At 47.3% G+C, this 13,570-nt stretch overlaps 1 protein-coding gene across 14 annotated transcripts in view; it reads left to right on the top strand.

Annotated features, from left to right (window-relative positions):
* Positions 1-13,570, top strand: part of Tacc2 (transforming acidic coiled-coil containing protein 2) — a 186,924-nt gene that overhangs the window by 13,875 nt on the left and 159,479 nt on the right. For 2 of the 14 annotated variants that reach the window (XM_078016276.1, XM_078022197.1), the window contains one exon: positions 4,009-4,106. In XM_078016276.1, coding sequence (XP_077872402.1) covers positions 4,074-4,106 — 33 coding nt within the window. In that variant the 5' untranslated portion in view covers positions 4,009-4,073. Of the gene's footprint in view, positions 1-1,652; positions 2,012-4,008; positions 4,107-13,570 lie in introns of those variants that run through there. The other 12 variants (XM_078018042.1, XM_078016882.1, XM_078016481.1 and 9 more) reach the window with 12 other exon arrangements.

The raw sequence follows: 13,570 nt of genomic DNA, 5'->3' as shown, positions 1-13,570 counted from the left end.
ATGTAAACTGGAGCACAGTACCAGGTGCATGTGAATCCTCAAGAAATGCTGGCTGCTCACAAAAGAACAGCCCAGAGGCAGTGACAGTAATGATAATAAATGCTGCTGGTAAGGAGCAGAGGCCTCTCAGAGGAGGTTCTGGAAGCCAGCATGCGGGAGGAATCCCAGAGCTGACCCAGTCCCGGAACGCAGCCCTCCTGCCTCTATAAACCCCAACCACTTGAGGGATTTGTGCTGGCTGCAGAGCTGACCATGAGAACCTTCAGGGTGGACTGTGGAGCAAATGGACATCACAAAAATATGCACACCTGAGGGCTGGACCCTGCGTGTGCCCCACCTTCTGAGTGTGCCCCACCTTGAGAGTCCAAGTGTGCCTCTGGCTGGCCAGCTCCTTCCCCAAACCCTCTTCGGGAGCAAACCCCCAATCTGTCCCTTCTGTTTTTCAGGGCTTTCTCTCTTTAGTCCCCGTTTGTCCCCTTGAAGACTTGCCTCTTCATTCCCAACTGGCTCACCCAAGATCTTTTGCTTCATTGGATTCTCTAATTTAGAAAAATTCTCTTGTGATTTTTAGGGGTGGAAGCAAACATTCTTTTTTCTCATCCCTCCAAACCTTAACCATACAGAAACCTCATGTTGATAAACACAGAAGAAATGTCTTCCAAACTTTTTTCGTCTAGTGGTGGAATCCTTTTTCCAAACAATATCTTAGGCAGAACCCCAAGATGTGAAACATGCTTTTAAAAATCAAGATGGAATTTACATAACATGAAATCAGCCATTCTGAAGTGAGCAACTGAGTGGCATTTAGTGCCCTTGCAGTGCTGGGCAGCCGCCCTCTCCAGCTAGTCCTTTCATCACGGCACAACATGACCTGCACAGGCAGTCACTCTCCTTCTCTCTGTCCCTGGCCACTCTGGCTTCTCCTCTCTAGATTTTCTTATCCTGAATGTCGCATGTGAACAGAATCATGCACCCTGTGGCTTCAGATGGGGCATCTTTCCTGGACATAATGGTCTGTAGGTTCATCTCAGGGAGCCTGGATGGATACCTCACTGTGTTCTGTGTCTAGTAGTATTCCAAGGTGTGGCTAGGCAAGGTTGCGCTAATCCACTGTCTATTTCACAATCCACAGGGGGTGCTAAGCTCCTCCCCTGCGTTCAGCTTTTCCCTGGTGGGGCCTCAAATACCTCCAAGGAGGCTCCCTGAAAATGCAAATTTGTTTCCCTTGGAGTGCTCCTACCTGGAGGCGAAGTCCAGGCTTCTGCAGAACTTTCCTTTACTGAAAAGCTCTGCCACGCCCCCCTCCTTTCTGGCTGCTTTCACGCCAAGGAGGGGCTAGTGGGCCGTGGGGGGAGGAATCCAGGGAAGCAGGCAGGGGGTGCAGGGAGGGTCTTGGGTGGGTGTGCCAGCAAGGTCCCAGTGGGCGGGCTGCCTGCTGCCTTTTACAGCTTCCCTCCTGAAGCTCCAGCCACACCTGGGTGCCCACGGTCCAGCCTCCCCATCAACAGGTGCCAGGCTGCCGCGTCAGCGCCTTTCCACAAGTTTCCAGGCTCTCGGCGGAACTCGAGTGGAGTTTCCCCAGGTGCACACCAGAAGCCCGCTGAGCCTTTGACTCCTTCCTAGAAAGAGCGTAAGGGACAGCCTGTCGTTCTGGGCCAGGACCGTCCTGCTGCTGGGTGCAGCCAATCAGATGCAGGGGCTGCTTTAGTTAGCTAAGCCTCTTCTGAAAGGGGCCCCGCTGATGTAATAACCGGGAAAATCCTGTGTGAAAGGCCGGAGGGAAGGGCTGCGAAGCCAGATTCCATGTGGGCAGGAAGGCTTGTCTAATCTCCCGGCCCAGGCCCAGGTAGGAGGCTCAGCTGGTTGGTGCCGGTGCAGGGGTGGGGACAGGTTGTTTGCCCGGCTGCTTGAGGTGGCTCAGGGCTTCGGCCCCTGAGCGGAAGAGGAGAAAGCCCAGGTGCTGGAAAGCAGATTCTGGAGGCAGCGTCCAAATTCCAGGCCGGCCCCAAAGGTAAGTGAGAAGGCAGAGCGTGGCCACCCCCTTCCTGGCGGGGAGCCCTGCTAGGTGCAGAGATTCCAGATGCAGCCTGGCCTTCCCTCTGCCGATCTGAAGCTTACACTTCACCAGTTGCTCGCCATTCTTTCCAGTCTGTTCAGAGACCTAGTTCATAATCCCAGCTTGTGGGGAGGCTGAGGCAGGAGGATTGGGAGTTCAAAGCCAGCCTCAGCAATTAAGCAAGAACTTTTCTCTAAATAAAATACAAAAGGACTGGGGATGTGGTTCAGTGGTTGAGGGATCCTGGGTTCAATCCCTGGTACCAAAAAGAAAAGGAAAAACAAACAAACAAAAAAACCCTAGTTCAAATACCCAGTTTTTAATAAAATTATTAAATTTATCTGGTGAATCAATGTCAAAATTAACATCACGTTTTGGACAGTTCAACTTGATGGATGCAGGGAAGTTAATAACAGTAACACTCAACATTTGGAAGAATCATCTTCCAAATGAATGGAAGAAATACACTGAAGTGACCAATTTTATTATTTTTTTTGGGGGGGGTACTGGGGATTGAACCCAGAGATACTTTACCACAGAGCTACATCCCCAGTCCCTTTTATCTTTCATTTTAAGACAGGGTCTCACTAAATTGCTTAGGGCCTTGCTAGATTGCTGAGGCCACCTCCAACTTGTGAGCCTCCTGCCTCAGCCTCCTGAGTTGCTAGAATTGCAGTGGCATGTGCCACTGTGTCTGGAGATTGAATTTAAGTACCTGAAGATTTTTACATTCTATAAGTGAGCCTGAATTGTGTGTGTGTGTGTGTGTGTGTGTGTGTTCACAGCAAATGGCATGAATTTCATAAGGGAGCATACCACTTCAATGAGTTAGGGGTGAGGGATTTGAAGACCGGGGTGACCTCGGTTGGGATTTTCTGTTGCAGGCATTTTACTTGGGCCTACTCACAACACTGATGTCTTATTTCCAGTGAACGTTCACTCTATAGAGCTCATGTTAACTACTCTCTTGGTGTTGGTTGAATGAATAAGAAAACCAATGGGCAAACTAATACCATCAAAGCCCTACTCCTGTGGGGTGAGAAACCTTGAATTAGAAGGCAAAAGGCTGAGTTCGATTTCCAGCTCTTCTCCTCCCCAACCTGGGTCTTTGGCAGGCCCCTTGCCTTCTCCAGCCTCGGTGTCCCTCCTGGGTTAGACAGATGTCTCTAAGGCACCAGTCTCTGGTGTCTAAGTCTTCGTTAATTAAGTTTCTCCACCTGAGAAAAGTGGAGGTGAGAGCTTGGTGCTGCTTGTGTGACAGGACTCCGGGGCCTGACCTCGGTGTGTGGGAGGCATCAGCATCACAATGATCCTGAATAAACAACCCGGCTCCCCCTGTGAGCGAGCACCGGGAAGGACTCCAGCTGTCTTGGCAATTTTCCCTGATGATTTCCCAACTACTTATTTTCCTCAGCGAGGAAACCATTCTGCTTTCGTAAAAATGTGTGTAGAAGTGAAACTGATTTGGTGAAACAAGTGTTTAGAGTGAAAGCTACGAAGACCATATGTTGTTGAGAGCAGTGGGTTTCACGCCTGCTAATGTTGGGCACCCAGCTCTGCTGTCACCAGCAGTGAGAAACCCCGTCATGCTGAGTTTCCAAGCCGAACACAATTGGAAACAGCAAACACTCCATGAGCAATGCTTCTCCTGCCCTGGCCCACAGGCCCTGTGTGGCTGTTTGTGTAGAGAGGCCTGCGTGTGCGCTTGGCATGGGCCAGACAGAACGAGCCCGCCCGCCTCCCAGCAGGTCTGCCAACCCCAGGGCGGGGAGGGAAAGGAGCTTGGGTGGCATACTGCAAAAGCAAACCTTCAAAAGTAATTTTCCATGATGTGACTGCAGAGGTAAGCCTTTCACATCGTCTGGCTTTGGAGTTCGGGGAGAGGTGCAGACACAGAAAGCCTCGGCGCTCCTCCCATTCTGCACCTGTTGACACCCTCTCATTTCTTCCAGTCACCCCTGACAAAATTCCGAGGGACATTCATTGGAAATAAGACATCTGGCCTCCCCGAGTGACCATGGGCAACGAGAACAGCACCTCGGAGCGCCAGGTGGGTATGGGGAAGCTCCTCCTTAGAGTTGCACGGCGGCTTTCTTGACCTGGACCACACTCCTCCCTGCTCCCCAATGCCTCCTCTGTGCCCAGGAAGGGCCAAGCAAAGCCCCGGCTCATGCCCAGACACACGCGGGCACTCACCCCACCGTGGAGGTTGTTGATGGCATTTTCAAATTCTCTCATTTTATAAGCCATGAACTTTAGTTTCCCGTTTTATTCTGAGCTTCTAAAATTGACATAATGAGAATTTGGCATACTACTGCCCAGACTGTGCCCACTCGACAACTTAACATGGTTTTAGTGGAGGAGGTTAAAATCTTCCCAACCTTCCCTTCAACAGAGCCATGGCCATTAAACATGATTTTAAAATCGATCTGCGTTGAGCAGATGAAATGCAAACTCTTGTTGCCATAGTAGGCAAGGTTTCCACAACTGAGGAATGGGCTTTTAGCTGCCGGATGTTGCCTAAGGCTGGGAATAGAATCTATCCAAATTCTATCGTGATCCATTTTCAGTCTGAGAATATTAACAATGTCCTGGTGAGAAAAATCAGGGAGACACGCTTTCCCATTCCACTCACATGGAGTGCAAATTTTGGATTAATGGTGTTGAGCTCTTTGAATGAGAAAATCGGATCCCAAAGCCAACCTACTGCAATTTGTTTTCCCTCTGCCATTTTCTTTTCTACAATTTTCTTTTCTCAAGCAGGAATACAGAAACTATCAAAAGAAAAGGTGGCAAAGTCCAGGGATTTTATGGTTAGGCAAGAAAAGATTGGTGTGGGTGTGAGACAATAGGGAGAGGTGGGTACTATGGCAATCAGGCCAGTTCTTGCCCAAAGCAGCTGAAATGAGTTCTTGTCAATTCCAGCTGATGGCTGCCACGTGGGATGACGCCTCACCTCCTTGTGCAGGGCCGTTTCTTTAAAATAAGCCAGAAGCCCCTATTTTTCTATGAAGTCTTAATTTTTTTTTTAAATTAAACTTTTTGCTTTGAGATAATGGTAGATTTACGTGCAATTTTAAGCAATAATACAGAGTATGTACCTTTACGCAGTTTCCCTTAAATATAACATCTTGCAAGACTATTACACAGTATCATAACATGATTCCTCTGAAAGCCCTTTTATAGCCACACCAGCTTTCCTCTTGTCTCCCATTCTTGAACCTGGCAACCACTAATCTGTTCTCTACTTCTATTATTTTGTCATTTCAATAATGTTATACGAATAGAATTATACAATGCGTGACCTTTTAGGATATTTTGCATAATTCTCTTGAGAGTCATCCAAGTTGTATGTATTGCTGAATAGTATTCCGCTGTGTGGAGGTGCTGTAGTTCCTTGAATCATTCATCCATTGAAGCAAAACTGGGTCCCTTCTCATAAAGTTGCTGTTTTCATTTCTCTGAGATAAATACCCAAGAGAGCAATTGCTGGGTCACATGATGGGTGCATGCTTAGTTTTATAAGGAACTGCTGGGCTTTCTCCCAGTCACTGTACCATTTTACATTCTCACCACCAACTTATGAGCTATCCAGTTTCCCTGCATCTCGACCATCATTGGGTGTTATCCCTATTTGATGCTGCCAGTCTCTTAGATGTGTTGTGTGGTCTCATGATGGTTTTAATTTGCATTGCAATGATGGATAATGATGTTGAAAAAATTTCACATGCTTATTTGCCATCTGTAGACATGATTCTTTTTTTGTGTGTGTGTGGTGCTGGGGATTGAAATCAGGGCCTTGTGCATGTGAGGCAATCACTCTACCGACTAAGCTATATCCCCAGACCTAGAAATGGTTTCTTTTTCCAAAGTTTCAGTTATCTGTGATCAACTACGACCTAAAGACATTAAATGGACAAATTCCAGAAATAATAATTTATAAGTCTTAAACCTTGTGCTGTTCTGAGTAGTATGATAAAATTTCACACCATCTGGTGAAGGATGTATATCATCCTTTGGTCCAGTGTATCCATGCTGTATATGCTATCCACCCGTTAGTCATTTAGTGGTGTCTTTGTTTATCAGATTAACTGTCATAGTACTGTGGTGCTTGTATTCAAATAACCCTTACATGGTATCCTAATGATATTTCACAATGCCTATGTTGTTCATTTTACTTCCTCTCATCATGTGGAAAATTACATCATCTCACATCGCAAAGAAGAGAGTGAAAAAGAGACCACAGTGACATAACTTATTATGATTTATTGTATAATTGTATTTTATTATTAGTTATTGCTATCAATCTCTTAATGTGGTTAATTTGTAAATTAAACTTGGTCATAGGTATATATGTGTAGGAAAAGCATAGTAAAAATAGATGTCAGTGTTACCATGGTTACAGGCATTCACTGTGGTCTTAGAACGTATCCCCAGTGGATACATTCTTTTTGGTGAAATATCTGTTCATGTCTTTTGCTCATTTTCTATTTTGATTATCAGTATTATTGTTGTTATTTTAGCATTGAGTTTTAAGAGTCCTTTATACAGATGAGATATTAGTCTTGTTAGATTATGGTTTGGCAATATTTTCTCTTATTCTGGAACTTACCATCCTTCGATCAAGGTCTTTTACTAAGCAAAAGTTTAAATCTTAAAGTGGTACAATTGATCAGTTTTTTCTTTCATGAATAGTGCTGTTGGTATCAAGTCTAAATGTTCTTTGCTTAGCCTTACATCCTGAAGATTTTCTCCTATTTTTTTTTTCCTAAAATTTTTTACATTTATGTTCAAGTTTATGATCCATTTTGAGTGAATTTCTGTGTCAGGTGCTAAATTTAGGTTGAAGCTTTTTTTTCTTTAATAAATTGGGCTTGGGATGTAGCTCAGTGATAGAGCACTTGCCTAGAATGTGTGAGGCCCTGGCTTCAATCCCCAGCCCAACTCTTTTTTAGAGCAGTTTAAGTTCATAACAGAATTGAGCAGAAGGTGCAGAGATTTCCCATATACGCCCTGTCCCCACACAAACATAGCCCCCCCCCCCCGTTGTCAACATCCTATACCAGTGGGGTACATTATTATGACTGATGAACCTACGCTGGCATCTTATTACCCAGAGGTCACAGGTGACATGGCGGTTCAGGCTGGATGTTGAACCGTCTATGCATTTTGACAAATGTGTGACACGTATCTACCATTATCGTATCACACTGCCCCAAGGTCTCTGTGCTCTTTATCGTCTCTATAGTTTTTGCCTTCTCCAGAATGTCCTATGGTCACAATCACGCAGTATTTTCTTAAGATGGTTTCTTTTCATTTAGCAATATGTGGTTGAGATTTCTCTGTGTCTTTTCACGGCTTGGGGTGCTGGTGTCTTCTGAGCGCTGGAGGCGCTAGAGTTTACTTGTCTACTGAAGAACATCTTGGTTGCTTCCAAATTTTGTATAAAGATGCAGTAACATCCATGTGCGGGTTTTTGTGGAGACCTAAGTTTTAACTCCTTTGGGTAGAAAGCAAGGAGTGGGGCTGCTGGGTCCCATGGTGAGGGTGTCTGGTTCTCTGAGAACCTGCCAAAGGCCGGCCATGGTGGCTGAGCCACTCTGCATCCCCCCAGCCTGTGAATGAGGGCTCTTGTTATGGTCTGGGTCTTAAATGTCCCCCATGTTCCTGTGTTGAAGGGTTGGTCCCCAAGGCTCCATGTTCAGAGGTGGAGTCTTTGAGAGGGGATTCAATCATGAGGGATCTGACCTCATGGGTGGATTAATCCACTTATGACTTTGGAGCTTAATAGTGTGGGGAAGGGTTTGTTGTAAAAGCGTTCTCTCTCTCTCTCTCTCTCTCTCTCTCTCTCTCTTTGCTGTCCAGCTGCGATGAGATGAGTAGTTTTTGCTCCCTGCAGTGATGTTTTGCCCAAAGCAAGAGAGCCAACTGGTCATGAACTGAACCCTCAGAAACCAGGCTAAAATAAATCTTTCCTCTTTTCCAGTTCTTTTTCTCAGGCATTTCGTCATAGCAATAGAAAGCTGTGGCACATTTTCTGACACACAATTCTTCCAAATTCTCACCAGCATTCTGGATTTGGGTCATTCTTGTAGGTGTGTCGTGGTATCTCATTATTGCTTTATTTCCCCGATGCCTGATGACGTGGAGAATCTTTCCACACGGGCCATACTTGCCTTCTCTCTATCTTCTTTGGTAAGGTGTCTGTTAAAGCTTATTTTGATCAGGTCATTGGCATTTTTATTGCTGAATTTTGAGAGGTTTTGTATGTTTTAGATAGCAGTTCTCTTTTAGGTGTGTCTTTTGTAAATATTTTCTCTTGGGGCTTATCTTGCCCTCTCGAGGTTGAGGTTCATTTCTTGGTGTTTGTTGTAGTTTTGCCCATTACTGTCTGTCTCTCCAGCCCCATTTGTTGAAAAGACCATTCTTCCTCTACTGAATTGCTTTCGTATCGTTGTAAAAGATCAGCTAAACTGCTGGCCGTGGTGATGCCTGCCTGTGGTCCCAGCAACTTGGGAGGCTGAGGCAGGAGGATTGCAAGTTCAAGGCCAGCTTCAGCAATTTAGTGAAACTCTGTCTCTAAATAAAAAGTAAAATGGGCTGGGGATGTGGCTCAGTGCCAAAAAAAAAAAAAAATCAGTTAAGCATGTTTGTGTGGGTTGCTTCTGGGTTCTCAGCTCTGCTTCATTGATTGTCTTAATTGCTCTAGCTATTGATCACGTCTTGAAGTCAGGTGCAGTGATTCTTCCCACTCTATTCTTTTTTGAAGCTCTTCTCAGTATTCTGCAACCTATGGTTTTTAATATAAATTTTAGAATAGATCTATATATACAAAAAAAGATCGCTGGGGCTTTGATAGGAATTATACTATATCTCTAGATCAACTGGAGAAAAATTGACGTCTTTCCTGGGCCGAGTCTCCTAGTCCAGGGACAATGGGCTGCCCATTTCTTCAGGTCATCTCTATTTCTTTTCATCACCATCATTTTGTGATCTTCAGTGGACAGACCCACACATGTCTTGTTAAGTTTTACTTAGGTAGTATATTTTCTCTGGAGTGACTATAGATGATATCGTGTTTGTCACTTTGGTGTCCACACGTTTATGGTGAGTGCCTTGATTTAGTGTGCTGATGTTGTATTCTACAGCTGATGAGCTCAATTACCAGTTCCAGGGGCTATTTTGTTAGCATTGTTGATTCCTTCGGATTTTCTATGTAGACAATCATGTCACTTGCAAAGAGAGACTATATTGTTGCTTTTCTTCCATTTCCATGATTTTCATTTCTTTTCTCTTTTTCTTTATTACAACTACTAGGACTCCCAGTGCTATGTTAATTAAGAGCAGTGAGAGAGGAATCCTTCTCTTCCCTTATTTCCACTGCCAAGGGGAAAGCATTCAGTCTTTACTATTAAGCAAGGTTAAGCTGCAAGGTGGTTTTTTGTTTTTTGGGTTTTTTTTTTTTTTTTTTTTTTTTGGTACTGAGGATTGAACTCAGGGGCACTCAACCACTGAGCCACATCCCAGCCCTGTTTTGCATTTTATTTAGAGACAGGGTCTCACTGAGTTGCTTAGCGCCTCACTCTTGTGGAGGCTGGCTTTGAACTCTTGATCCTTCAGTCTCAGCCTCCTGAGACAGGGGAATGACAGGCTTGTGCCATTGTACCCAGCTTGCAAGGTTTTTTATAAACACCCTTGTCGAGTTGAGGAAGTTCCTCTCCATTCTAGTTTGCTTATGATTTTTTAAAAGTCAGGAACAGGTGTTGGATTTTATCAAATGCTTTCTCTGCATCAATTGAAATGATCATAGTGTCTTTCTTCTTTGGATTGTTGATATGATGGATGACATTGGCTGATTTTCAAACGTGGAACCTGCCTTGCACACCTGGAATAAGTCCCACTTGGTTGTGGTCCATAATTATTTTGACATGTGCTAGCATCAACTTGCTAATGTTTTGTAGAGAACTTGTACCTAAATTCATAAGAAGTGTTGCTGAGTCGCTTTTCTTCTGGGGTCTGGTTTTGGTATCAGAGTAATGCTAGCCCCACCAAATGAGCGGAGAAGTGCTTACTCCTGTTTTCTAAAACATTGTGTAAAATAAATCTTACATTTAAAAAAAAAAAGTTGGCAAGCAGTTTCGGTTATTTTTGGACACTGTGGACTTGGCATGGGTGCCTGCTGGCTGGGTCAGCTCAGGTCCCCTCCCTGTAGTCTTCCCCTGAAAGACTGTTCCCTGCTGTGTTGGTGTGGAGCAGGCCACCCGCAGAGAGCCCTTCAAGGGTAGGTGCAGCACAGGGCACTTCCTGAGCATGGCTTTCACTCCTCCCTGGGTTCCCCTAGACTCCACTTAAGGTTCAAGTTCCCTCAAGTCCCCACAGCTAGACAGAGCAGCAGTACTGACCCAAGGAGGGACTTTCATTCTTCAGGGACCTTTAGCAACGTCTGGAGACAATTTGGTGATCACGTCTGAGATGTGAGGGGCTACTGGCATCCAGGTGGCAGAGGTCAGGGCTGTGGCAGAATATCCAACAATGCTCAGAATCGTCTCCCCCAGCACGGAATTGTCTGGCACCGAGCCCCAACAGTGCCAAGATCAGAGGAGCATCTGCCTTCTTAACAGCTTTAACAGAACTCCTTGGGGGGTGGGAAAGTTCCCTAACTGGAGATGGATTTTGATATGACGAGGTGGCCAGCACCTGCTCGGGAGGTGTGAGCCGCCCGGGAAAATAAAAAGTGTGAAATAATCAGTAAGAAAGAAGACAAAGACAAAGATTAGGTTTAAAAAGCGGAGCATCTGTTGGGTCTTCCAGCCCTGATAGAACTGGAGCTGAACAACTGAAGAGGGCCCCAATTCTGTATTTAAGGGGGAGTGCATCAAAGGTGGGGGTGAGGCTCAGCGGGAGGGGTCTTGTTTGGTGCTTGCTTCTCTGTGTGGCAGGGGTATTGTGTAAACAGGTTGATTGGCCTTTGGCAGGCTACCCCCATCTCCGGGAGCACGATCCGGGCATTCTCGACCTGGGGAACTTCAGTCCAGGAGTTCCCAGAGGAGTGGTCTCTCTGCCTTAATGGCTCAAACAAACCATAATTTTTACATATACAGCCTCCAACATTCTGACCTGAATTCAGACAAAGTGAGGTGCCTTAACTCTCTCCCCATTGTCTAGAATGGGCGGCTTTTGTCACCTGGCAGAGACTCACAGAGTGGGACACGGTCAGGTGAAGGGTGAGGACTCTCACAAGGCTCTTGCTGTGTGCATTTGCCAAAATGCTTTCCATAAAGGGGATTCCACCTCCCACGCTCTCCTCAGGGTGTGAGGGCCCATCTCACCCTGGCCTTGTAAGCAATGACTGTTTTAATGCCTCAAGACCTTACAAATCAGAAGGGTAAACATGTGTGGGTTTAGATGCCCTCATCCCGCTCTGCTGACCCCTTGCTCCCCAGGCCTGCCAGCTCCCCACCCCAGCCTCCCCACTATGTGGGCCCTGTTGAGTGTCAGGGTTGCCTTCCCGGCTCTGCAGAGTTTCATCTCCAGCCTTTCCAGTCGTGAGCAGGAGTGCATTGCACACCCAGCGGGTCTCTGCAGCCACCTGAGTTCCTCAGACCCCACTCAGCGTCTCCCCGCTACCATCCTGCTTCTCCTCCTGTGCTCCCCCTCCTGGGCACCAGGATCTGGTCTGCATCTAAGACCAGAATCTGGAGGCCACCCTGACGCTGCATGCTGCCACCCCCACATCTGCTGCGTCACCCTGGGATTAATTGATGGCCTGGGTATTTAGCCTTCTGAATTTTGTGTGATTAGGACTCTGGGGGGCTACAGGAGACAGAAGCCCACCCCCAGTGATGGTGGGCAGAGACAGGCGACATTGGCTGGTAGAACTGAGGAGTCCACAGGCTCCAGCCATGCGTTGGCTCAGTCCAGAGTTTACAAGGATGACCTGAGCTCCCTCCTCTCTGGGTCTTGCTCTATTTGCCTCTGTGACTCCTCAGTGTTCAAGGGCCTGCCCTCAGCCTGGAGGAAGAGAAAAGGTGCTCTTCCCAGTTCCAGGTCCCCATGCTTCTGCCCGCTAAGGGTCCAGCCTGATTTGGCCTCCCTAAGGAATTGGACCAGCCCTGATTGTGTCGTGTGCCTTCCCTGGGATCAAGCACTGTGCCCAGAATGTGGACCCTCTAATAGCCCAAGTCATGCACCAAGCCCTGGAGGGCACAGGGAGGCCCGCTCACCTGCAGAGTTTGGAGCAGTTTCTCAGAGGACAGAGGTGACACTGATTCAGTACATCGTGTTATCTAAGGTTTCCCCTCGTCCTTCCCACCACCTCTCCCCTCTCACCTGGACGTCACTATTGCCTCTGTGCTGGTTTCTCTGCTCTGTGTGCCGTGGGGGTCCACCCAGGCCCCTTCCTCCCAGCAGGCTCTTCATCTGTGAAGATGCACCTGGGGGTCCCTGCAGCCTGCTTACAAGGGAACTTGGGAGGAAAGATGTGACATGAGGAATCTCCTGTCTGTAGGTTAAGGAGCAGGTTTGCAGGCCAGCTGTGTCACCGGGGCAGAAGATGAGGGACAAGCCAGCCCAGTACTGGGCTTCCTCTCCTTCTGTTGTCTGATTCCACCTGGGTGCCCGAGGGCAGGGTGGGCGGGAGCAGGCCACGCAGGAGTGCATTGCCCACCGGGGCCTTGGAGTGGAAGCCCGAGGCCCTGCAGGTCTCTGTTCCTCTCGCCTGTCTTAACCGTGGGACCCTCGGCTTTCAGCTGGAGGACGCCAACTTGTGTAACGTCGTCCTGTGGCCTCCGAACCCTGACGCTGTGCAGGTATGGGATGTGTGGTGCCCTGCACGTGGCTCTCAGCCCTGCTAACATCTGTGGCTGCAGACATCTGGTGTGCGTGTGCATTTGAATACTTAGGTTTCTCCTTCTCCCTGCCATCCCATAGACCCCTAGTAAGTTGTAAAGCAGTAGAAATGAGCAGTACACGTTTAGGTTTTTAGAAATAACATTTTGGTGTGCGTATCTCCAACCTGGCTTGGCTGATGTGCTCTGAGTTGAGGAACGAGGCTGCTGCTGTTAGAGGATTGGGACGCAGACCTGGGAGCCATTACCAGTGCTTCATGCTCTTCTGCTTTGGTATCTGTCATCCTGGAGTGAGGCCCGGAATAAGGTAGTGGCCCCACCTTTGCCTCCAATGGGCAAAACTAATTAGTCATTAAAAAGATTAAATTGCAAATCCACCCTCAGCGTCATGATACAGGCATGCAGCTAGCTGAGCTCACCGCTTTGGCTTTGCCCAAGGTCCTTGCCATCCACCAGGGACGGGGCAGATGACTGGCTTTCCCTCCATGTCACAGTGGTTTTCCTGAAGAGGCTATTGGGATTAGCGTGTGCCTGTGGGTGTGGCCGGGGAGGCAGTGAGACCCGGGCTCCTTGCTCGCCTGCTCTGAAGTCCCTGTCATGCGGGTGTGCGTCTGGCTTAGTCATCAAGGTGATGTGCTCTTTGCTTTGAGAGGTGCTCCACCCTGAA

The sequence above is a fragment of the Ictidomys tridecemlineatus genome, chromosome 1 (genome assembly GCF_052094955.1).
Source record: "Ictidomys tridecemlineatus isolate mIctTri1 chromosome 1, mIctTri1.hap1, whole genome shotgun sequence".
NCBI classification, from domain to species: Eukaryota; Metazoa; Chordata; class Mammalia; order Rodentia; family Sciuridae; genus Ictidomys; species Ictidomys tridecemlineatus.
Note: the sequence above shows the minus strand (reverse complement) of the source record. Positions and strands in the feature narration are given on the sequence as shown.